The sequence below is a fragment of the Narcine bancroftii genome, chromosome 3 (genome assembly GCF_036971445.1).
Source record: "Narcine bancroftii isolate sNarBan1 chromosome 3, sNarBan1.hap1, whole genome shotgun sequence".
Taxonomy (NCBI): domain Eukaryota; kingdom Metazoa; phylum Chordata; class Chondrichthyes; order Torpediniformes; family Narcinidae; genus Narcine; species Narcine bancroftii.
In genome coordinates this window covers 217,195,843-217,221,270 of record NC_091471.1, presented here as the reverse complement: position 1 = coordinate 217,221,270, position 25,428 = coordinate 217,195,843, and the positions used below count along the sequence as shown (strand labels likewise).

At 44.2% G+C, this 25,428-nt stretch overlaps 1 protein-coding gene across 3 annotated transcripts in view; it reads left to right on the top strand.

The window, feature by feature from the left end:
• The window catches only part of sec24d (SEC24 homolog D, COPII coat complex component), a 291,170-nt gene extending 273,067 nt beyond the window's left edge, over positions 1-18,103 (top strand). For all 3 annotated transcript variants that reach the window (XM_069926602.1, XM_069926600.1, XM_069926601.1), the window contains exons 20-23: positions 6,121-6,300; positions 7,932-8,123; positions 9,703-9,792; positions 11,876-18,103. In XM_069926602.1, coding sequence (XP_069782703.1) covers positions 6,121-6,300; positions 7,932-8,123; positions 9,703-9,792; positions 11,876-12,016 — 603 coding nt within the window. In that variant the 3' untranslated portion in view covers positions 12,017-18,103. The remainder of the gene's footprint in view (positions 1-6,120; positions 6,301-7,931; positions 8,124-9,702; positions 9,793-11,875) is intronic.
• The last annotated feature ends 7,325 nt before the right edge of the window (positions 18,104-25,428 follow it).

Sequence of the window (25,428 nt, the reverse complement as noted above, 5' to 3'; positions counted from 1 at the left end):
TATTGAATATAGGAGTTGAGATTTTATAGTAAAGTTGTATAAGACATTGGTGATGCCAAATTTGGAGTATTATATGCAGTTTTGGTCACCTAACTACAGGAAAGATATTATTAAGATAGAAAAAGTGCAGAGGAGATTTACTTGGATGTTGCCTAGACTTCAGGAAAGGTTAAATAGGTTAGGATTTTATTCCCTGAAGTGTAGAATAATGAAGGGAGACTTGATAGAGTTAAAATATGAGGGGGATAGACAAAGTAAATGTAGATAGGCTTTTTCCACTGAGGGTAGATGAGATAAAAACCAGAGGACATGGATTAAGGGGAAAAATTTAGGGGGAAAATGAAATGGAACTTCTTCACACAGAGTGTGGTAGCAGTGTGGAATGAGCTGCCAGCTGAGGTGGTGAATACAGGCTCAATTTTAACACTTAAGACGAATTTGGACAGGTACATGGGTGGAAGATGTATGGGGCGTTATGGACGGTGCAGGTCAATGGGACAAGGCAAAAAAAATGGTTTGGCACAGACTAGAAGGGCCGAAGGGGCCTCTTTCTATGCTGTAGTGTTCTATGGTCTAATGGAAGAGACGGATATGTGTTAAAAAGGTTTAGGGTTGGGGATACCATTGCCTTCTGTAGCTTCACCTCTGCATCCTTCTGGGGTATCAGCCTTGGCTGTTCCACTCGCAAGCAACACTGCCTCCTCCATGGTGAAGGGTATTAGCAAGTAAAGATGAAGTGAAGGATCCTCAGGTTGTCCCTAGTGTGAAATTATTTGTATTGGATCAGGAGAAGTTCAAGTTGATTGTTATCTGGTTGTACAAATACAACCCGACAAAACACCATACCTCCAGGCCATACTCACACAGACAGACAGACAGACAAGACACCCGACACACAAGCGACCCAAGTTAATATATATAAAAATATTTCACGCATTTCTAGGATTGTTCAGCAGTCTCACTGCCCGTGGGAAGTGATGCACCATCAATTACTTGAAATACTATTGTAGAGAAACCAATTGGCTTTTATTCACTTAAGAACACAAGCACATCCCTACTGTTTGGTTGTCCTGCACTGAGCTGCAGGGGGCTGCTCAACAGTAGCCTTTATACAGGAGCCTGTGGGGAGGGGCCACCGGTACAACCAGCCAATAGGTGTGCCTGACCAGACACAACGATGGTTTACCACATTCACCCTTGTTTTAAAAGTCCAGCATGATGAAGTGGGAGTTACAAATTCAGTCTTTCTGGTGGCCTGATCGCTCGCTAGGACCTTCATAGTACTGTTTGGGGCTTGTGTTGTGGTGAGGTCCTGGATGGTCTTGGGCACCTGTATGTACCCATCAGTGTTGTGCTGGTGGGTAGGCACCAATGAGCCCGGTATAACCTTCCTCGGGACAGAGGCAGGGTACCAGGGGTCAGGTGCATCGTGTGTGTTCAACAGTGTGGGGGGAACAGCAGTGGTCTCCAGGGCCCTTGAGGAAGCGAAGCCCTTGACAGAAACAATGTCTTTATGTCTGCCTGGGTATGCCACATAGGCATATTGAGGGTTGGCATGGAGAAGATGGACCCTTTTGACCAAGGGGTCGGACGTGGCTCCTTTGATACTTCCAGACTAGGGCGGCCCCTGGAGTCATCAACCATGCCATTAGTGTGGTCCCTGTCGCAGATTTCCTGGGAAAGGAAAACAAGTTCATGTGGTGTGGCATTTGTGGCCGTATTTAGAAAGGATCTGATAGAGTGGAGTGCCTCCTGGAGGACCTCTTGCCAGCAGAAGACTGGGAGGCCCTTAGACTACAACGCTAGAAGGACTGCCTTCCAAACTGTAGCATTCTCCCTCTCAACTTGTCCATTACCCCAGGGTTTGTAACTCATTGACCTGCTCATGGCAATACCTCTGGCCAGCAGATACTGGACCATCTCATCACTCGTACAGGAAGGCCCCAGGTCTGTGGATATAACTGGGGAAGCCAAATAGAGTGATAAGCCTGCGTAGGGCTTTGATGACTGTGGCCACAATCACATCCGAGCAGGGGATAGCAAATGGAAAAGAGGAGTATTCATCGATGATATTCAGAAAATACACATTACAATCAATGGATGGCAGGGGTCTTTTAAATCGACACTGAATTGTTCAAAGTGTAGGGTGGCTTTAATTAATTGTGCCCTGTCTGTCCGGTAGGCGCGGCTTGCACTCAGTGCAGACCTGGCAGTTCTTTGCCGTGGACCTGATTTTGTCAATAGAGTACAGCAGGTTGTGTGGTTCGACAAAGTGAGAAAACCTGGTAACTCCAGGGTGACAGAGATCGTTGTGGAGGTTTTGCAGTCAGTCAAGATCTTAATTATAGGTGGACAGTTCAATCCTCCACCTCAGTGTCTTGTCATTTTTGATTTTACCCACTGTTGATTGTTAAACATGAACAGGACAGCGCATTGATCAGTCAGCAGGGTGAATCTCCTAATGGCAAGATAATGGCGCCAGTGCCACACTGCCTTGACAATGACTCGGGCCTCTTTCTCAACCAAAGGCCAAATCTCGGGCCCCTGCAGGGTATGTGTAAAGAAGACTACTGGCCTGCCTGCCTGGTTAAGGGTGGCTGCCAGGGTGAAGTCTTATGCATCGCGTTCCACCTGAAATTGGGTGGATTCGTCCACAACATGCATTGTGGCCTTAGCGATATCCGCCTTGATATGATTGAAGGCATCACAGGCCTCCGCCATCAAGGGAAGGATGTGGATTTGATGAGGGGGCAGGCCTTGTCTACAAAATTGGGGCCCATAGAGTATAATAAGAACCCAAGACATCTCCTCAGGGCCTTGAGACTGTGTGGGAGGGGAAGCTTCAGAAGCAGCCACATGCAGTCAGGGTCCAGGCCAATGACTCCATTCTCCACGACACAGCCATGGATGGCCAGATGGGTTGTGCGAAACATGCACTTGGCCTTGTTATATGTGAGGTTAAGGAGCTTGGGGTGTCATAGACCTGCAGGTTGTGGCTGCAGATGCTGACATTGTTATGTCTCTCAAGTTACTTGGGAGGCTTCTTAAATAACTTGGAGATGCAAGATTCAAATAACAAAAGAGATTTTACTAACTGATGCCTTCCACCATCTCACAAACTGTTCACACATACGCCCCACAGTGGTGCACTACAGTTACTACAGTGAGAAAAGTGTATTCTTGTGCGGTTACAAAATAGTTCACATTATCCTGACTATATCACAGACGTTATCAAGGAATGGGGAAATGGCCCACAACTCGTACTGATCCACCATGTGGTTCATTTCCAACTGGAAGACGGATGTGCCATTTGTGACACCAAAGGGGACCCAAAGGAAATGGTAGGGGTGGCCATCCACCTTGAACACCATATGCTGGCCACCCACTGGACAGATAGGGGTTTGATGATGTGCTAATTTCAGGTCACTGGTCGAAAAGACCCGATATTGGGCAATTTGGTTGGCCATGTCGGCGATGCATGGAAGGGGGTGTGCATCCAATTGCGTATATATGTTGATGATCTGATTATAGTCGATGATGATTCTATTCTTTTCCCCATTCCGTACTACCACTACCTGCACTCTCCAGGGGTCTGGTGCTGGCTTCAATGACCCCCTCCTTGAGTAAGCGCTGTACCTCTGCCTGGATGAAGTTCTTGTCCCTGGGACCATGCCACCTAGGTTTACAGTTGGGAGTGAGGTTGGTGAATTGCGACGATGGGGAAATTTTATGTGTGGAGAGCCCGCAGGCTGTGTGTGGTGAGTGGTGGGTTTTCCAGTTCGAAAACTGTCAGTTACGCACAGTGAGGGGTGGATGGGACCCATCGAACTCCATCGTCACGCTTTTAAGGTGACACTGAAAATCCAGTCCCAACAGTACAGCAGCGCAGAGCTGAGACATTACTATTAGTCTAAAGTCTTTATATTCAGTACCCCACACTGTTAGAGTCACTACGCAGAAGCACCGGACGTCCATTGGGTGCGACCTGGATACCAATGAGACCTTCTGGTTCACTGGCAGTACTGTGAGAGAAAAATGTCACAGTGTGTCTGGGTGGATGAAGCTCTCTGTGCTGCCACTATCAAATAAGCAACTCGGCACGTGGCCATTTACCTGAATATCCATCATCGACCTGGTGGGTTGATGTGGACTGTCCCGGTCAAGTGTGATGGAAGCCAGTGTCAGGTTATTGCACATCACTGTTGTGGGTGATGGCAGTGTCCAAAATGGCAGCCCCCATCGATCGCATGCAGTGCTGCTGGATCCCAAATGATGACAGTGTCAGGGACGGCACACCCACGATCCGCACGTGCCACTGCTAGGAAAGAGTTTAGACTTTGGTGTAGTGACCCTTCTTCCCACAGCTGGAGCAAGTTGAATCCTTTGCTGGGCAGCATTTCCTCTGATGCTTGCCCAGGTCGCAGAAGTAGCACTTTGGTTGCTCCCTTAGCACCACAGCTGTGGTCAGGTTGCCACCAGAGCCAGATGAAGGCAATGGGAGGTGGTGACAGAGCACTGCTGCTGTGATTGAGTCATTAACGGAGTGAGGGGGTGGCGGCACATCGCAAGTTGGTGGCGCTCGGGATAACCACAAGGCGGCCACGTTGTCAGATGAGTAGGCCTCCGTGTTCTGGAGAGCCCCCTCTAATATATCTGCCAGTTCAACTGCTCTCCACAGACTGAGCTCCCCTGCTCCAAGAGTCCCTGTCGGGCGTAGGTCGACCTGATCCCCGCAACGTAAGCATCCCGGATCAGGTCCTCTGTGCACTCCGCGGCAGGCGCACCTTTGCATTCACAGACCCTGCCAAGTGCTCGCAGGGCCCGAAGATATTCAGCGTTGAACTCACCGGGTCGTTGTTTTCGAGTCACTAGGATGTGTCTGGCATAGACCACATGGATTTTACGCAGATACTGTCCTTTGAGGATGTCCGGCCTCCTAGTATGATGTAATGTCCCTGATCATGAAGTACACCAGGGTACCGACCCGGGAGTGCAGCACTTGCAGATTGAAGGTCTCCGATCACACAATGGTAGAGGAGGCCTGCAAGAATGGTTCAAAACAAAACAGCCAGAGTCAAAGCTGGTAGATGCCTCAGGCGAATGAGGGTCGGTTTCCAGCTTTTCTGGCTTGAGATCCGCTCCATTGTTAAAAAAAACAAGGTGAATAAAATTGATGCACCATAACTTACTTGAAAGACTATTGAGGAGAAACCAATTGGCTTTTATTCAGTGAAGAACACAAGCACATCCATACTGTTTGGTTGTCCTGCACTGAGCTGCAGGGGCCTGTGGAACAGTCACCTTTATACAGGAGCCTGTGGGGAGGGGCCACAGGTTTAACCAGCCATTAGGTGTGCCTGACCAGAAAATTATACTGGTTTACCACAGGAAGTAGCTGTTTGCCAGCCTGGCAGTCCTGGTTTTTCTGCTCCTGTACCTCTCCCTTGAAGGTAGTGTCTCAAAGGTACTATGGACTGGATGGTAAGGATCTTCAGTGATTATCTGAATCCTTGTTAAACACTGCTCCCTCTTGATACTGTATAGAGGAATGGGAGACCCCAGTGATCTCATCAGTTTAAATCACCTTCTGTACTGACCTCTGATCTGATGCTAGGCAACTACCATACCACACTATGATGCAGCCAGCCAGGACGCTCTGTATTGTGCTCCTGTAGGACGGTGGCCAGTAACCTTGGCCTCTTCAATGTCCATTGGAAGTGTAGACTCTGCTGCACCTTCTTGACTAATGAGGAGGTGTTGTGGGTCCAGGATTGGTTGGCCTTTAAATGGATGCCAAGCATGTTCTCCCACTGTCTCTAAGAGAGAGTTTATTTTGCTTTTGCAGGCAGACACAAAGGCGCTTTACATATTCCCTGTTCATACTCCACAGTATAATAGCAGGCTACTTTCCAATCCTGTACTTGGCGGTCTTGGATAGACTTCAAAACACTTATCTTTGCAAATGCAGAAATTGAGAATGGAAGCAGAAATCATGGTATTTCTCATGAGATGTATTAAATCTATACTGTGAAGCAATTATCACTCCATCAAACTAAAGGTCTATGCTCTTTTGCAAAAGATGACATTTATTTAAGGATGTTTTGTGTTGCCTGTCACCAGCTTATCCTTCCAGAGGCCATGAAGTTGCTGCCAGTCTACATGAACTGCCTCTTGAAGAGTTATGTTTTACTTGGGAGCCCTGATGTTCCGACAGATGAGAGAACCTTTCAGTGGCTGCTGGTTGCTTCCATGGATGTGGGCGGCACACAGTTGTTTTTCTACCCAAGACTTATACCCATTGTAAGTGAAGAGTTTTCAGTCGTATGTCCTATCCCATCCTCCACTGGGAAGTCTCTGATTCCAGGACTTTTTCATCTATTTTGGGAAATGAGTTACTTGCAAATTGCATGGCATCATTTCATTGAAAAGTGATATACCCACATGGCTCCGGTCGGTGATGGACGCACCAATCCGAATCTGCCACATCATAAGCTCTAGACTTCCCAACCTCTTCCTTCCTACTTTCCTTCACCCACCCACTTCCCCAAGCCCTGATCATAGGCTCCAGTGAGAACAGACAATCCCACCAACTACTGCTCTCCAACACCCCCCCCTCCCCCCACCCAACAGATTTCTGGTCTTTATCAGTCATATGGTATAACCTTCCCATCCACACCCAGGAGCAGGAGCTACAGTTCATCCTACCTCTCGTCCTCCCAAAACACAACCACTGAATTTAACCTTTGTCCTGGCTAACACATTTTTAAATGTGAAATATCACCTCCATGGTCTTGAGTGCACCTTGGGTTTCCTGAGGGGGGCTGGAACTGGAACAGTCATTAGCCTCCTACTATCACACAAGTCAGGCACTGGACACACCTCTCTAGCACACAATTATGCCACCTTATGCGATCTGATACTTTGGTTATGATGTTTAGAGCTTCCCACAACTAACAACAGGAATGAAATAAAGCTGTATTTACTAGTCGATGCAAATATTTTTCAGTACTAATGTTATTCCAGCATTTCTTGTTAGATATTGCCAGTTTTCCTTTTTTTCTGACCTTAATAATAAGCCAGAAGCATGTTTAACTTCTGTGGTTATTTTTAATTCTGGGACCAATTGAGGAAAACCAAACAACCTGTCAAAGTGTACAAGCTTTCCATAAAGTCATAAATAACGTTAAGATAACAGGGTTTCTGTTCCGTTTCAGTCACAGTGCCAGATCTGAGTCTGTACAATAGCCAACAAATGAACACTTCATCTCACAGAAGAACCATATGTGTTGGAAAATGTTGCATCATCGTTTTCCATTTTCTTGTATGAGCCGTATCAATATCGGAATCACTGATGCAACATTTATTGAGTGCCAGAAATCAAAGTGCTCAGCAGAAATTCACAGGCCTTGGTGAGATGGGGGGGGGGGGGGGGGTGTGGGGGTGGGGTGGGGTGAGATAAAGTGCAGGGAGGGTCGTGAAAATTACCCAGAATGACAGTGGAGGCAAACGGGGATAAATTATGAGAATGGGTCGCATGGACTGGGCATCCAATCCACAAGTAAAGGAGACAAAGGATAAGCTCAATGTAATTAAAGCAGCTGGAAGAGCACACAATTTCCTTTGGGAAGGAAATGTGAAAGAATGGAGTGTACTCTATACTTAAAATTATATCAAGGCATACTTTTCATACAAAAGCAAGTAGAAATTTGGAACTTACCCTCAAAAATATTGCTTGTAATAGGTTAATTAAAAATGTCAAAACCTAGGTTGAAAGTATATTTCTTAGGCAAGGTTATTGTATAATATAGAACCAAGAGAAGTAAGCGTAGTTAACGTGCATGTCAGCATCATCCAGCTTAATGGTGGAGCCAAATGGACTCCTCATGTTTCCAGGTGATGACAGAGCTGTACACTTGTCTGTTTCATAACAGCTCAAGATGGATGTAAACAGCGAGGAGATTCCTGCCGCTGTCCGTTGTTCAGAGGAACGTTTGGCGGATGGAGGAGTATTTATATTGGCAAATGGAATAAATATGTTCCTGTGGCTGGGACTGAACGCACAAGCCGAGTTAATTCAAGGCATCTTTAATGTACCCACCTTTGCACATATCAATACAGATTTGGTGAGTAATGTGTGAAATGTGATTATACATGTGAAGTGACAAGCAAAAATATTACATTCCTCCATCACTTGCGAAGCTAAATTATATTCTTTAGAAGGATGTATTACACAAATAAGGAGACAAACACAAAAATCTGCAGATGCTGTGATTGTAGTAAAAACAGAGAATGCTGGAAGTTCTCAGCAGGTCTCGCAGTGTCCTATAGGCCTGATGTTTCAGGCCTGAGCCCTTCTTCAAGGTAGAGCATTTTCATATTGAGAAGGGCATGTCTCTGGATTATTGGCCTTGGTTAATGGATGCAACCATATGACTATGGAGTAAAATTAAGCCATTCAGCCCATCAGGTTTTCTCCATCATTCCAATCATAGCTGATGTACTTTTCCTTTCTTCTCCCCATAATCTTTAACGCCCTGATTAATCAAGAGTCTATTGACCTTTGCCTTAATGTCTGGCTAATAAAATTGCGACTACTACTGTAGGTGTTTCAGTGTTTCATGGATTGGAAAGTTTTAGACAGATACGGGCAAAAAAAAACTACAATAGTTTAGGTAGACAATTTGGTCACCATGGAGCAGTCAGGATAAAGGGTCTACATGTATTTAGGTGCTTTAACAATATAGAGTTATATTTCAGTTAACATTTCAGGCCTGAGCCATTCACCTTTACCTCCAATGGACATTTCAAGAGCGGCTGAGCCCTCCAACATTTCTGTGTTTTTACTACAATCACAACATCTGCAGACTTTTGTGTTTCACTGTCCCATTATACACTGCTTCTCACAAAACATTCAGGGGTTAAAATGTTCCGGATGAGCAGAAATTAAGTCTTTAGTTACAGAAGAGAGACATCTGGTGACCTTGCTTCAATCCTGGTGATTTTTGTTTTCAATGTCTCTTCTACTGACTTCAATACTTAAGACAGAAAAGGATATGATGTGCTTACATGGCAGGAAGGCTGGACAAGCATCAACTGTTTGCATAACTCAGAGACACAGTAGGAAACTCATACCAGGAGGGAAGAAATGGAGAACTTGCCTTGACTCAGTTCGAAGAAGTTACTGTTATTTCTGCCCCCTTTTTTTTGGAAATAGATTGTTTATAGATAGAGATTGACAGGTTCTTGATTAGGCAGAGCATCAAAGGTTATGAGGAGAAGGTCGGGCAGGGGGGATGAGTGGGAAAATGGATCAGTTCATGATTTAATGGTGGAGAAGGCTCAATGGGCTGAACAGCTATTTGTGCTCCTATGTCTTCCGGTCTTAAAGTGCCTGAACAATATATTCACTGAATTATAAGTCCTGCTCCCCAAACTTATTGGCTGGGTGCAATAGCTTAATCAAGAGTGCAGAGCAAAAGACTGCCACTGGGAGCCTCTGACTGAGATATGGGAGTGGATGAGGGAAAGCCTTACACTGCTCTTCCCATCTGCCTTTCATTTCTGATTTTTGTCCTGTGCAACATATGATTAACACCAAATCGAGGGAAGAAATAATGGACGGAGACTTAATTTGACATTTGACAATAATCAGCTGTAATATCAACCAAACAAGTTAAACTTTGAACTTTAATTTCCTTACAGACGTCATTGCCAGAACTGGACAACCCATATTCAAAGAAGATTAGGATGATCATTGATAATCTCAGAAGCCAGAGCCCTTATTCCATGAAAGTAAGCCGAAGTATTGAAGAGTATGGTTTTTTTTCAGAGATCTTATAACAATTGATTTCTTATTCCAAGTGATTGCTCCAATTGTGCCTAAGTGACTATATGTGGCATTTAAGGTTAACCAGTGCTTTAACTGAAATATAACTCTATATTGTTAAAGCACCTAAATACATGTAGACCCTTTATCCTGACTGCTCCATGGTGACCAAATTGTCTACCTAAACTATTGTAGTTTTTTTTTGCCCGTATCTGTCTAAAACTTTCCAATCCATGTGCCTGCCTGAAAGTCTCTTAAACATTGTGATTGTACCTCACCTCTACCACTTCTCTGGTGCCTTGTTCCACTTCCCTACCATGTATGAAACCCATTGAAAGCCTGCCCTCTCACCTTAAACCTTTAGACTCTTGTACCCTGAGGAAAAAGATCAGGACTGTTTTCTGATTATATAAACCTCTAAAAGTTCACCCCTCAGCTTCGTATCTTGTGAAAGGTAAGGCCTCCTTATAACAAGGTGACCAATTGCCAACCATGACTACACAGGTGCCAATAATAGGTGCATAGGGAACCTGGATGAGAAAATCACTGACACTGAGTACTTTTCAGTGTGACTCCAAATGGACTTTGTAATCAGCCTTTTAAATAAGTTCGTTCGCACAGTTCACATAAATGATGCACAGGGTCTTAGTTCTTTCCAGAATTCAATTCAATGTAACTAAAACTCATGAACCTTTTCAAAGAAAGTACGTGGAAAATCATTTGTTAAAAATTTACATTCCTACCTTTAAGGTTAGTCTTTTATTTATTTAAGTTAGGACTAAATTATACAGTTTATAACATTTTCCAGATCTGTTTGAAATGTGCTGCATGTCCCCAAAATTGTTCCAAAGTTTTTTTTTACTTATCTTCAATTCTGACATGCATAGCTCAAAATGAAGCTTTTGAACATAGAGCGATACAGTACAGGCCCTTTGGCCCTTGATGTTGTGCCGACCTATATTCCTTTAAAAAATACTAAACCCTCCCTATCCCATAACCCCCCTATTTTTCTTTCATCCATGTGTCTGCCTAAGAGTCTCTTAAATGCCCCCAATGTTTCAGCCTCCACCAACATCATTGAGGTCATTCCAGGCACCCACAACTTTCTGTGTTTACAAAAACCTTACCCCTGATGTCTCCCCTAAACTTCCCTCCCTTCAGTTTGTACATATGTCCTCTGGTGTTTGATATTCCTGCCCTGGGAAACAGGCGCTGGCTGTCCACCCTATCTATTCCCCTCATAATCTTGTAGACCTCTATCAAATCTCCTCTCATCCTTCTACACTTCAAAAAGAAAAGTCCCAGCTCTGCTAACCTTGTCTCGTAAGACGTGTTTCCCAATCCAGGGAACATCCTGGTAAATCTCCTCTACATCCTCTCCATAGCTTCCACATCCTTCCTACATGAGCTGACCAGAACTGAACACAGTACTCTCAGTGTGGTCTTACTATAGATTTGTGGAGTTACAACATGACCTCTCTACACCTGAATTCAATTCCCCTAATAATGAATCCCACCAAAGGCCTTTTTAACTATCCTATAAAGCTGTGGTGGCAACCTTGAATGATGTATGGATTTTAACCCCAAGGTCCTTTTGTTCATCCACACTCTTAAGTAACTGACCATTAACCCTGCACTAAACCTTCTGGATTGTCTTTCCAAAATGCATCACCTCACACTTATCCAGATTGAACTCCATTGCCACTTTTCCGCCCAACTCTGTGTCCTGTCTATATCCTCTTGTAACCTTCGGCAACCTTCAACTCCATCCATGACTCCTCCAACCTTCGTGTCATCCGCAAACTTACTGACCCATCCTTCCGCCTCCTCATCCAGGTCATTTATAAAAATCACAAAGAGCAGGGGTCCCAGAACAGATCGTTGTGGCACTCCACTTCCTTGATTTTATAAGCAAAATTAAATAAATGTGGCTAAAAATTCATATTCATACAAGGTCCTAGTAAATTGCATTGAACACCAAGAGTGTTTGCAACAAATTCTGCAATGTGGAGTTTTAAATCTGGTTTCCTCTTTCTTTTTCACCTCCAGTTGGTAATACTAAAGCAAAAAGAGAAATCAGAAGGAATTTTAAAGCAATTCCTTGTGGAAGATAAAGGGATCCACGGAGGCGCTTCCTATGTGGATTTCCTCTGTTATGTACACAAAGAAATCCGCCAACTCCTCACCTAAGACCTGCCTCAACTCATTGGAAGGAATGCCTTATCATTCAACTCTACAGGAGAAAGGGAAAGTGAGAACTGCACAAATTATATTATGCATCTTGGTATTTCCATCACAAATCTTGTTGAGAGCCCTAGGGTCTCAAGAGGAAAATCATTTTGAACTTATCTGGAATCTAGTATTTACAGTTTTATAGTAATGCTATACTTTTAATCAAAGCATCACTGATAATAAAATAGCTGATGTTAATTCATATAGTTTCTAATGTATAGAGTTTACAGTATCAATACTCTCAGCTGCATATACTTTTAAGTTGGATTTGAATTGCTGTTATTTCACTGCAGTATCAAGAACCTGGGCAGTGACAAATCACAAGCTTGCTACCCAGCTATACAACTATAAGGTGTTTTTTTTTAATTTTTGAATATTTCATCCTATCACCCAGACAATGGTCCTAATGTGAGGCAAGAGAAAGTGGAACGATCTGGTAAATGCTGCACCAGTATCGGCTGCTAAGCAAGGTATCCTCATTCAAAACATTGTGATCAGTTGCCAAAGACATTCACCGGACACTTGATGGAAATCCTCATTGCAATTCAAGTGTTTTAAGGTTCCAATCACAATGTAGTGAAGATGGACCAAAAACCTTCAGAATGTCTTAATTTTGATTTGATTATTTTTAACGATATAGAAATCAGTCAATTCTTCGCATTAGCTCTCCTACGTCGAAGTGATGAATGAGAAATAATCAATGTTTGCACTGTGTTTTTCTAGTTTTTTTTCCTTTAAATTTGTATCCAGGAGCATACCTTTACCCTACAAGGGTAATGTATCTACTCAGCTGCCAGAGTGTGCACGCTCCTTCTGCTTATTTCCTGTGAGGGTTTTCAACAATGCTAATGGCAAAATAGAGTTTGGGTCATGTGCAAACTATTTATCTCTTCCATGCATGCACAGCTATCAGAATAATTGTGTATTTTTATTTAAAGGACCAAAATTTTGAATTCTGCTCTTATTATGTGCGTTTTTCTGTCTCATCATTGTACTTAGACTGCCTTAAGAATCAACAATCGAACATGATGTTGTATTACTTCCTGTTAGCATTTAGTGTTGTTCAATGATACACATTTATATGTCAGATTTCCATTTTTGATTAACTTTCCATTTTTATATCCATGTAATATAGCACAATGTTTGCTCTAAATGTATTTAAAATTATTTTGGAAACCATCAGCAGAGCATAAAATTGACATTCTTTGCGTTTAGAATTATTGAGGTAATCGAGTTGAAATATGCAAAATCCTTAAGGCACTTGACAGAGCAGATGTCAAAAGAAGGTGAGGGATCATATGCTTTTGATTGAGATCAGAATCTGTTTCACTCATAGGGTGTTGACCTTCCAGGCTAAAGGCTGGGAATGCTTGGTCTTGGGAGGTTCTGCAAGTGAGCAGCTAAAATCTCTTTTGGATTCGAGGGATATGTAGATGGTTGGGTTTGAACTGAAGGTCAGCCACGATTTTACTCAATGCAGAGGGTTGTTCCTGTGTATTTCCTGCTGTGACAACCACCTTGACTGAGAGTCAGTAATCTCTGCAACATTCATCGTTTAATTATTTCCAGAGAGATGAAGATTGGATGGTGAGCCAATAGTTCACCACTATTAATGAATAAAGGCAGATATTAAATAAAACACAAAGCACTCCCTCGAGTTTAGAACAGCTATTCTCAACGGGAACCCTAAGGTTGCCAAAGTAACATTGTGCTCTGATCATCTAAATCAACCATTCTCAATGAGGGTACAGCACATTTAAGTAAAAGTCTTGTTTTCTTTACACCTCACGTAACATAAATAATTTTAAAATGTTTTTTATGTAGTCTATGGAAGAAACCAACTTAACGACTCCTTCAAAAAGCAGAGGGCCCATAAACTGTGCAGAGTTCCTTGAGGGTGGGGGAGGGTACAGAGCCAAAAAAAAAGCCAGAGAATGGCTGGTTTAGAAGAACAAAGGGATCTGATTGAAACCAAATTATTACAGGAATCAAATCAACTACAGATGCTTGAAATCTAAACCAAAACAGAACATCCTGGAGAAACTCAGCAGGTCAGGTAGCATCTGTTGAAAGAGAATCAATCAATATTGCAGCTCTGCAGTCTCCTCTTTTCCACTTCTACCAGAGAGTCAAAGGCCCGAAATATTGACTGTTTCCTTTTCCCTGACCTGCTTGATTTTTTGAGCACGTTAAAGGTAAAGGTTCCATTATAGACACGTAACACTGCGTTTAGAACGTAAGGAAGCCAGAGAGTCACCACTTTGTCAATTGCCCTTCACAGAAATGAAGTCTCATGGAGGAACGAACTCGTAACCCCTGATTTACGAGACCAGTGCTTTAATCACTGAGCTATGGGAGGCTCTAGATTTTTTTTGGTTTTATTTCAAAATTGTTATGGGGCTGGACAGAGAAGATGTTTCCTATGACTGGAGCATCTAGACCAATGGTTTTCAAACTTTTTCTTTCCACTCACTTAAGTAATCCCTATCCCATAAGTGCTTTGTGATTAGCAAGGGATTACTTAAAGTAGTATGTTGGTGGAAAGGGAAGGTTGAGAACCAGTACTCTAGACTTAATTGTCACTGAAATATTTTGCTTGAGAAAATCAGAATCAGAATTTATTGACATGAACAAGTCATTAAATTCAGTGTTTTGAGGCAGAAAACTCGTTTGGAGTTATGAAACTGTGCACATAATGAGTCAATCAGGTACGATTAAAACAGTGATTTCCAAATTTTTTTCTTTCTACTCACATACCACCTTAAGCAATCCCTTACTAATCACAGAGCACTTATGGCATAGGGACTACTTAAAGTGGTATGTGAGTGGGGAAAAAAAGATTAGAAAACCACTCATCTAGGTGCAAAGATCACAGCCTAAAAATAAGGGGGTTGCCATGCACAGCTGCAATGAGGTGAAATGTCTTCACTCAGAGAAATGCCTGGCTGTTAACAGGATTGAGGAATATGGAATTAGTGCAGGATAGTGGTGCCGAGGTAAAAGGCATTAAGGGGCCCATTCAAATCTACTCCTTCTGAGAAAGGAGACAGACTGTTCACATTGTATGATTATAGCAGTTATGCTTGGATTGAGTGCTACATGGAGCAATGTTGAATCAGCAAGAGACCTAATCTACGGTATATAGGATTAGAAGGCACATCTGCCAAGTCAGGACCATCTCTCAAGCCATCTAGCCAGTAAATCCACCACCAGCCATCTAATCTAAACATGAAAAAATAAGCTTAGTCATTCATGTCTTCATAACTAGAACATGATCTGAATTAGGCATTAGATTTGATTTGTGTGTTTATAAGGCTTGATGTATTTTTTTAAAGCAGTGCCTTATGTGATGTCACTGTGCCTTTATAAAGGCATACCCAGTGCAGAATAAATATGAATGGCACACATCATTTTGGTCCCCATTTGTTTGACCAAAATCTGTGCTGTGTAATGCAGTTTCAAGCCTTTGCCTTTTTGACACTAGTGAGGCAAACTGGAAACTCAGGATGGGCAGAAATTGCACCATTTTCTGGGATGTTTCACCAATCCATTAATGGAGTTATGGAAGGCCACTGAAACATTTGAAGAATTTTACCCCCAGATACATGGTGCCTGAAGGTATATGCTCATAGGTTTAAATTACTTTTTTTATCAAACATTCAATGCAGAAAAGTAGGACAGAAAATATATAGTTGTGATGCTTCACTAGAAACAATGGTAGAATGTAGGATGAGAGCTAGTGTTGTAGCCCAGTATCCAATCAGTGCTTGGTTTCAGAGAGCAAGGGACCCTATCATTTTCATTGCAATGTAAGGCACTTGATTCATTGCATTTTATAAATAGAGCAAAGTAAATATTAATGGCATGAAATATGCACAAACAGGTACAAACCACATTAAAAGGTTAAGGAGCTGAATTAAATATGTTTTTATTTGTTTTACATCAAAGAGTTAAAATAATAAAACCTATTTTGGGGAATGGCTGAAGGGACCAAACAATGCTAGGCATGTTTGTAAGAAAAATACAGGGTTATGTCTGTCAGGGAGGGAACCAAATCAATTGTTGTGGAGTAGATATATTTTGGCATAACATTGTGGATGGAAAGGCCTGTACAGTGCTGTAATGTTCTGTGTAGGTTAACGAAAGTCAATTTAAGCCATGTTCTGTCTCACTGGCAAGAAGGAGGTAAAAATTATAAAGAATCAGTGATAATACCAATTGTCCTTTTGTTATTGCTTCAATCAGTTTTGTACTATAGAACATTACAGCACAGTGCAGGTCCTTCAATTCACGATGTTGTGCTGACATATAAATACCCACCCCCAAATAAACAAAACCCTCCCTACCTCGTAATCCTCTATTTTTCTTTCATCCATGTGCCTGTGTAAAAGCCTCTTAAATGCCCCTATTGTTCCAGCCTCCACCACTACTCCTGGCAATGCATTTCAACCACTCACCAATCTCCCTGATGTCTCCCCTAAACTTTTCTCCCTTCACCATCATAAGCCCCTTTTACACTTGCTAGTGATGCCAGGAATCGAACACCAATCGGCCTTTAAAGTGGCAAGTGTGAAATCAAAATCTGCTCAATGCCGGCGTCAGATGACATAATTGTCAGCCTCGACCCCTAGAACAATCCCCGGCGTGTGCAGGAGCTGGTGTTGAGATCAGGCAAGTGTTAAATAGGCAATTACATTGCAGGCACTTCCTATTAAAGGTAGAACAGACCAAACGTCAAGGATAAACCCTTGGAAGTGTGAAAGCGTTCAGTGTCCCAGTTAGGAGTGGTCTAGTGTGAAAGGCCAAACCCCCATTCCTATACCAGGACACTGAATGGCCGACATACTGGGATGCAAGTTTGAAACGGGCTGTAGATCATGTATCTGCAATCGTGAAGCACGGTAAACAAAATGTGAACTGATGAAGGTGATTGGTGAATAATTTGTAAAAAGATTAGAAATGCAAACAAATAATAAGCTTGAAGTTGTTCGGACTAAGCCATTTTCATTTCTGAATGCAGCGACAGCCTGGATGGGAGGGAAGGGGCGATGCGGGGCTTCACATTCAAATTGTCCCTGTAATGCCGACCGACCACAAGACCCGGGGCCTGCACTGAGATGGCGCTGGACCCCTTCCACCACCTCGGGGGTGAAGCTTGCAGGCTGAGAAATGCGTCAGGAGCATTGTGATGTCACTTCCATTTTTGGAACGGCCGAACTAGATGTGACTTAAAAGTGGTCTAGAAAGAGGTTAAAACAGTTCTTTGCTGATTACAACGTGAGTCAGTGTTTTTCTTTGCAGCTCTGCCTTAAAAGGCACCACAAGGGACATCATTAAGTGACCAAGGGTTTAAAATAATAAGATAACACGGGAACCTTTTACATATTTAATATATTCAATTGATGTGTCATTTTGTATTGTTATTACCCACAAAACAATCACATCATTTTGGATCCTGTGGTATTGAATAATAAACTTTCTGCCAAAGTAACATTGTGCTCCGATCATCTAGAGCAGCCATTCTCCATGGGGCCACAGCACATTTAAGTAAAAGCCTTGTTTTCTTTTCACCTCAAGTGACCTAAATATTTTAATTTTTTTAAATGTCGTCGGTAGAAGTATGGCAGACTGCTTCACAGGGAAAGGGGTCCCATAAACTTTGAGCAGAGTCTTGGGGGGAGGGGGCCCTACCCCAAAAAAAAAACCATTGAGAATGGCTGATCGAGAGTTTTTGTGGCATTTCTATATACAGAGTCAAATGTAAATTAACACAAGGCAAAATACACATTTGAAATACTTTCAATATCTAGCCTTGTAAATCCAAAAAAAGTGTTCCTTTTGATGAAAGTCACTTACAATCATTAATTATTTAAAACGTCAAACCAGCTCTTTATATGATGCATACGAAAGTGAGATATGTAGGGTAGATAAAGAATCTACAATCCAGAATTTAACGGGACCAATCTGTCATGACTTTATTATGCAAATTGTTAATTATGTGAATAAAAAGAAGTTACAAATAAAAGAAAGTGCCTTGCTTTGAAACTGTTCACCTGATTTTGTCGTATCAATATAAAAAAATAGCCTGTGGTCAAGGCCACCTGTGAATTGGAGGAGCCACACCGAGTCTTCTGTCTGGGCACTCTCCAACCGGATGGCATTGACGCTAGGTTCTCCAATTTCCATTAGGTCATTCCCCATTCTCCCTCTATTCCCCATCCCTTTAGGCCCTTTCAGATAGTGCAAAAGCCTAAATGTAAAGGCAGAGAACGTCCGCCAAAACGCATCACCACATAACTCTCTGCAACCCCTCCCGGAGAGGGATAATCGGAGGATCACTATTCTCCACTGAATGATCTGAATCTACAGCCGCACTAAATGGCCGTTTAAGGGCGAGCTAATGATGCCGTCAACCTGCGACGCATCTCCCCACTCATCCCTCTCCCTCCACATCGGGGCAGCGGGAGCCCTCGGACCAGCAGGAGCTGTAGTGGGGGCTGATGGGACAGCGGGGGCAGTCGAGGCAGTGGGGACTGTCAGAGCAGCGGAAGCTTTCAATGGGGACCATCAGGGCAGTGGGAGCCATTAGTAGGCAGCCACTGCAGGCTGGGACAGCCACGCTGGGCCGCTTTGGCCTTCGGGGCTGCTGTTTGCGGCTCAAAACACAGTACAGCAATGGCTATCTTCCCTATTCATAATCCCCCAGGGAGCTGAAACTGGTCTAAGAACCACAGAGCAGTTCCATCTGCCTGGGGGATTATGGGTAGGGAAGATGGCTATTGCTCTGCCGCGTATTTATGACAGGGTGCACTACCGCGCCAGTCGCCCCACCTCCATCAGAATCGGAGGGAACTACAAGGCGCTTCAGGATATGAATAGGACACTGGAGCAGCCTTTTAGAGCTGCTGTCTGAAAGGCAAGTTCTTAGTTTTCCATCTGTTCCTGTAGCCGGCTTCAGGGCAGAGGCCTGACGTGAAATGGCCTTGCATCTCCTTTCCTCCAGCTCCACCCCCTTCCCCCTGGATTCAGAGAGCTAGTCCCCCTCCCCTATCACTTCTCAGCTTATTTTCTTTCTGCCTTCCCACTCATATGCACCTATGACATTTTGCCTGTGGCCCTGTGCTCCTCCCCCTGCCCCTCTCCCCATCATTTTATTCAGGTGCCTGCCTGCCTTTTGCTCATACCTTGACAAAGGACTTGGGCCAAAACATTAGTTGTATATCTTTATTTTTGTTAGATAAAGAATGCTGCGTGACTTGCTGAGATTCTCCAGCAATTTAAATTTAAATTTACCTTTTACATTCTCAGGATGCCTCAAGCTACTTGATGTTCTACATCATGCTTTAAATGTGGCCTCCTATCTTAATTTAGATTTTAAAAAACAGTCATCAATTTTCATCACAAAATAAGCTGGAGCTGAGAGAAATGATTTAACCTGTTAATATGGTGTTGGTGCACCCGTAACATTAGCTGTTGTGTAACCTAGAGGCAAGGACTAAAAATCAGGAGAATCAAATTCAAATCTACCAAGGCAGCATTGGAAAACAGATCACCAACATGGAAACCACAATTTTGTCACGGAACTTCATCTGGTTCTCCAGTGTCCTTCAGGGGAGGAGATCGGCCAACCTTACCAGTTCTGGACAACAAATGGTCCCATGCACCTGATGTTTAAATGGCGGTGACCTAGCAGTTGGACCATGACCGCAACTATCAACAGGTAAAGGAATAAAACCTGTCTGATCACCTGGCATCAACATAGAAACTGGGCTCTATCTTGGGAGAGCTGACCAACAGACTGACGAAGTTGTACTCTCAGAAACCTTCGGCGCAGACAAGGTGGCTGATTTCTCTCACACAATCCCTGGATACACCCTGCCGCAGTGGCAGGACAGATCCTCCAGAGATGACAGTGCAGTGGGAGGGAGCAGCCTTGGGAGTCCTCTTGAAAACACAAAGCCTTGTGCCATCAGATTGCACACAGGCAAGGAAGCCTCATGATTAACTATGCTTTTTAGACATACAACATGGTAACAGCCCTGTTTGGCCCACGAGCCCAAAAGCACTAATTAACTTACAAGTCTCACGTGCTTATAGAAGGTGAGAAGAAACCAGACCAAACCCATGTAGACACAGGGAAAATGTACAAATTCCTACAGACAGCGGCGAATTCAAACACTGGTCGCTGGTGTTCCAATTCTCTTGCACTAACTGCTATGCTAACAGTGACATCGTTCACTCTCAGCATATGAATTGGTGCTCCAGATTGGGGAAAACTCGAAAGAAAAGGCATAAATCTTCGTCCGCGAAGCCAAGCCAAAGACAAATGTCAATTATCAGATGCCTTGGTAGCTGAGCTACCAAAGCCCTGAAAGATATCCAGCATCAAGGAAAAACCTGCGAGAGGTGATGCTCACTTATCTCCTTGTGTCAGTTGCATTAGCCCAAATAGAACTGATAGAAGAACAATCCTTGTGAAGACAAAGACCCAAATTAATATTGAGAACACTCTTTTTTATGTTATGTGACACTCTCATCAAGCAAACTAGGCGACATTCAGAACAGATCTGATAGCTCACAACTGGGTATCCAAGTAAACCTTGTGGAGCATAGCAACTGCAGACATGTACTCCACCTTGTGGCCTGGTGTACACTTCACTCCATTATCATTACCAACTCAGGTTCAATGAGGAGAACATGAGATCATGCCAAGACCAACAACACTGGGCAGATGGAAAAATGGTGAGATGCCAACCTAGTGAAGCCAAAAAGGGCAATGGACAGAAGCAGGAACAAGCCTCTTCAACCCCTGTATCTGCATTGAACGTGATATTTAAATCAAATTAAAATAATCTGCTACTTGCTCTTGATAGATGTCCCTCTCAACAAGCCTCTTAGACACTCAGCAAGGAAGGAAACGGGCTTTTCAACCTGATAGGTGGCACTACGGTGCAAGTCGCCCCGCCTCCATCAGATCCGGAGGGAATTACAAGGCACTAGCCTGCATCAATGTGGCCAGCTCTACATCAATAAAGCTGGGCACAGATTGGAAAATCACTTCTTTGAGCATCCTGCCTGCTGCATCAATATGGCAGTGCCCTGTCGCTTTAAATCCATCTCCGATTCCCACACTGACATCAATTAACTGCATACCTCGAACAAGGGCTCAAGGCTGAAACTTAGTTTATGTATTTTTACTTTTAAATATAAAGAACACTGCTTGACCTGCTGAGCACTTCCAGAATTGTGTTTTCACTAATTTACAGCCTAGTTGAGGAAGTGCCGGATTAATCTAGTAGCAAAAGCAGCATGAGCTATGGGCCCCGTATTTTGAATATAAGCTTTACAGGACACACCGGGCTGTTGTCTCCTTGTAGAAAGTTTGTACCGAGCATACACCCTGTTCACTGGTCGCTTGTAGAGCCCTTCCAGCACCTTCATGGCTGCGGCATAAGTGGTCACGTCCTGGACACTCTGGTTGACTCTCGGGGACACCATAGTCATCAATATTAGTAGTCGACGGCTGTCCTCTATCATGGAAGGATCAGAGAGCTGTAGGTATGTTTCGAAGCATCTCACCCAGTGCTTAAAGTCATTCGAGGCTGTAACTAACTGTGGGTCGATGTCGAGGCATTCCAGCTGTAGCATATGCTCCATCCCTTCAAAATTTATTTTAGTTAATAAAATTGTAATGCGCGTCGAAAGAATCAAAGACTTGTTGATCCAAACCAAGGCTTTTATTAACTAAAAGACTGGAGCATATCACAAGTAGGTCAACCAGTCCAGAATGACCTGGTCTGGCTAGGAGCAATCCTTTAAGACCGGCCAGTAGGTGTGGCTCCACTCTCAGCCAATCACAGTCATCCTACACTATCATCTGTACATATGTACATATACACATTGGTGATAGAATCTGTACTATCACACATCCCTAAGATGGCCATCATCACTCCATTTGGGCTGTTCGAGTTCCTGAGTATGCCATTCGGGCTCAAAAATGCGGCACAGACATTCCAGCGACTGATGGGCCAAGACCTGGATGGCATTTTCGTCTACCTCAACGATATTCTCGTGGCAAGTAGAACGCGACAGGAACACCTTCAGCACCTCCAAAATCTCTTTAGTCACCTGCAGGAGTTCATCCTCATCATCAACCTGGCCAAATGGCACTTTGGCCTGAACACCATCGACTTCCTGGGCCACAGGATTACAAAGGACGGGGCCACACCACTGCCTGACAAGGTAGAGGCCATCTGCAGCTTCCCGAAGCCCAGTACAACCAAAGGTCTGCAGGAGTTCGTTATCGCAGGTTTATCTCAGCAGCTGCCCGAGTGATGCTCCCTCTGTTCATCCTGATGTCCAGCAAGGAGAAGGACCAGACCTAGGTGCACTCCTGATCCACCCCAGACCAGATGCACCCACAGCCCTCACAGTTGATGTCTCAGGAACAGTGATTGGTGGAGTCCTGGAGCAGCAGATAGAAGGAAGTTGGTACCCACAAGCTTTCTTCAGCAAACATCTGCAGCCCCCTGAACTAAAGTACAGTGCTTTCGATAGAGAGCTACTGGCGCTCTACTTAGCCATCCGCCACTTCCGGTACTTTCTTGAGGGAAGGGCTTTCTTGGCTTTCATGGACCACAAACCATTGACTTTCACCCTGGCTAAAATCTCCAACCCCTAGTCAGCCAGCCAACAGAGACACTTGTCTTACATCTCGGAGTACACCACCGATGGCAGGCACATCTCGGGCAAAGACAACGCAGATGCCTTGTCAAGACATAGCATCCACTCCCTAGTCAACAGTCTGGACTTCACAGCACTGGCAGAGCCACAGCAGCAGGACGAGGAGATCCCGCAGTACAGGACCGCTGTCACAGGCCTTTGGCTTCAGGACGTTCCAGTCAGCACAGGTACTACCACCCTCCTGTGCAACGTGGCCACCGGGCAGGTTCAACCTATTGTCCCAAAGGCATGGAGGTGATGAGTTTTTTTACTCCATCCACCGGCTGGCACACCCATCCATCAGGACTATGGTCTGGCTGGTGGCCAGCAAGTACGTGTGGCGTGGATTGCAGAAACAAGTCCGGGGATGGGCCAAGGCGTGTACGCAGTGCCAAACAGCCAAACTGCAGTGACACACCAAGGTCCCCCTACAGCCTTTCGAGCCAACGGAATGCAGGTTTGACCACATTCGCGTGGACATAGTGAGGCCCTTACCAGTCTCTCAGGGTTTCCGCTACCTGTTCACAGTGGTCGACCGCCTCACCCGCTGGCCAGAAGCAATCCCCCAGGTCGACACATCCACCAGATCCTGTGCCAAAGCACTTCTCTCGTCCTGGATTGCAAGATTTGGACTGCCACAGCACATCACTTCAGACCAAGGTGTACAGTTCACCTCCGTTTGTAGACCCACATTGCCTACCTGTGGGGCGCTCAGCTACACCATACGACAGCATACCATCTGCAAGCAATGGCATGGTGGAGTGTTTCCACAGGCACTTCAAGACAGCCCTCATGACCAGACTCAAGGGCCCCAATTGGGTGGACGAGCTGCCATGGGCACCAATGGGCATCCGAACAGTGCCAAAAGAAGACCTCCATGCATCCTCTGCTAAACTCATCTATGGAGCCCCACTCACGGTTCCCGGGGATTTTGTTTCACAGGCCAAAGGATAGCAGGAGGAGACTATCACCTTCCTCGACAAGCTGAACGAAAAGGTCAGTAACCTGGCTCTGATCCCACCATCCAGACACAGAGAAGCCAAGTCCAACATCCCCAAAGAACTCAAGGGCTGTGAGTACATGTTTGTACGCAGAGGACCCCACCGTTCACCACTGCAGAAGCCATACGAAGGTCCCTTTCAAGTCATCTGGAACAACAGAGCCACTCTTGAGCTGGATATCGGTGGTCTTCACTACTGATAGACTCAAGCCTACACACACAGACCCAGCAGAACCCATGGAGACACCAACACCCCGACGCAGAGGCAGACCACAAAAGACTTTGGGGACTATACCTACAGATACTATAGACTCTAATACCAGTTCTGTGTGGGGGGAGGGGGGTCATGTGGCAGCCCACAATTGCGGAAATCGGGCCAGCACATCGCACGGCAGCAGACGCGGTCAGAGATCACTAAAGCGACTTCCAGGACAACAAACCAGCAGGGGTAGAAGCTGGGGCAGCATCAGACCAACAGCCCTAAAATGGCATTGGTCAAGCTGCTCAGCGAACTCAGCAGAAACAGGCAGGGAAGAAGGGCATTCACATGCATGGACGTTCCTGCCCGCTATTGTTATTCATATGGGTGACTCAGTCGATCAGCAAAAATGGCGGGAACTTGTACAGTGTAAAAGCAGCCCTAATAAAGTGAGCTTAACCTGCCACACTGTGTGTGTGTGTGGGTGTATGTGTTTCTTTGTAGTGGTCGGCTACAGATCTTTGATTGTTGGTGCTCTCCGACGGCAGCGTTCCCTGTAGAAGTTCTCGATAGGGGGGAAGGTTTGCCCCCGTGATGTCCTGGGCTATGTCCATTACCTTTGGCAGGACTTTATGCTCAGATGTATTGGTGTCCGCTTATCTGACTATGATGCTGTTGGTCAGCACACTTTCCACCTCAGATTTGTAGAAATTTACCAGGGTTTCCAATGTCATACCAAACCTCCACAAACTCCTGAGGAAGTAGAGGTGCTGACGTGCTTTCTTCATGATGCCATTAGTGTGTTGGGTCCAGGAAATGTGAAATTTGTATTTAGAGCCATCCAAAATCGACAATTATTAAGAAAAAGCACCACTGATTTTGCTTTTATTAAATACAGAATTCCTTAGCTTTAAAACCTGTGTTAGAAATCTGAGGTGGAAAGTGTGCTGACCATCAATTGTGTTACAGCAATGTGCTGCAACTGAAGTACTTTTGGCTGGCAATTCTAAAGCACATTAAAATGTGTATTGTTCTAATGGCCCAGAGATTCTACTCGAAACTGGCTTAATGGAACTCACACTGATATATTAGTATTTATTAAGGGCCATTCACCGTTGTGCATTGTTAATGCATAGCAGCAATTGCGCTGGGACTGCAGAGATAGCAGTTTCCATTCGTTAATAACTTCCCGGGCAAATGGAAGCTGATTAAACCATAGGCTTGCACCTCAGCGCTAAGGTGCCAGCAAAGTTTTGTTCTGATCCCACCTCAAACTAGAAGCTTCCTTATCCTTTGTAAATATTAATAGTTTGATTTCACTGTTAGGCTGATCATTTACATGTTAATGAAAGGCATACAGAACACGGATATTGAGGTATATTCAAAAAACTTTTTAGATATTCAAAATCATTTTTTCATGTGATGCTCTGGAGGAGACGTTCTTTCCAA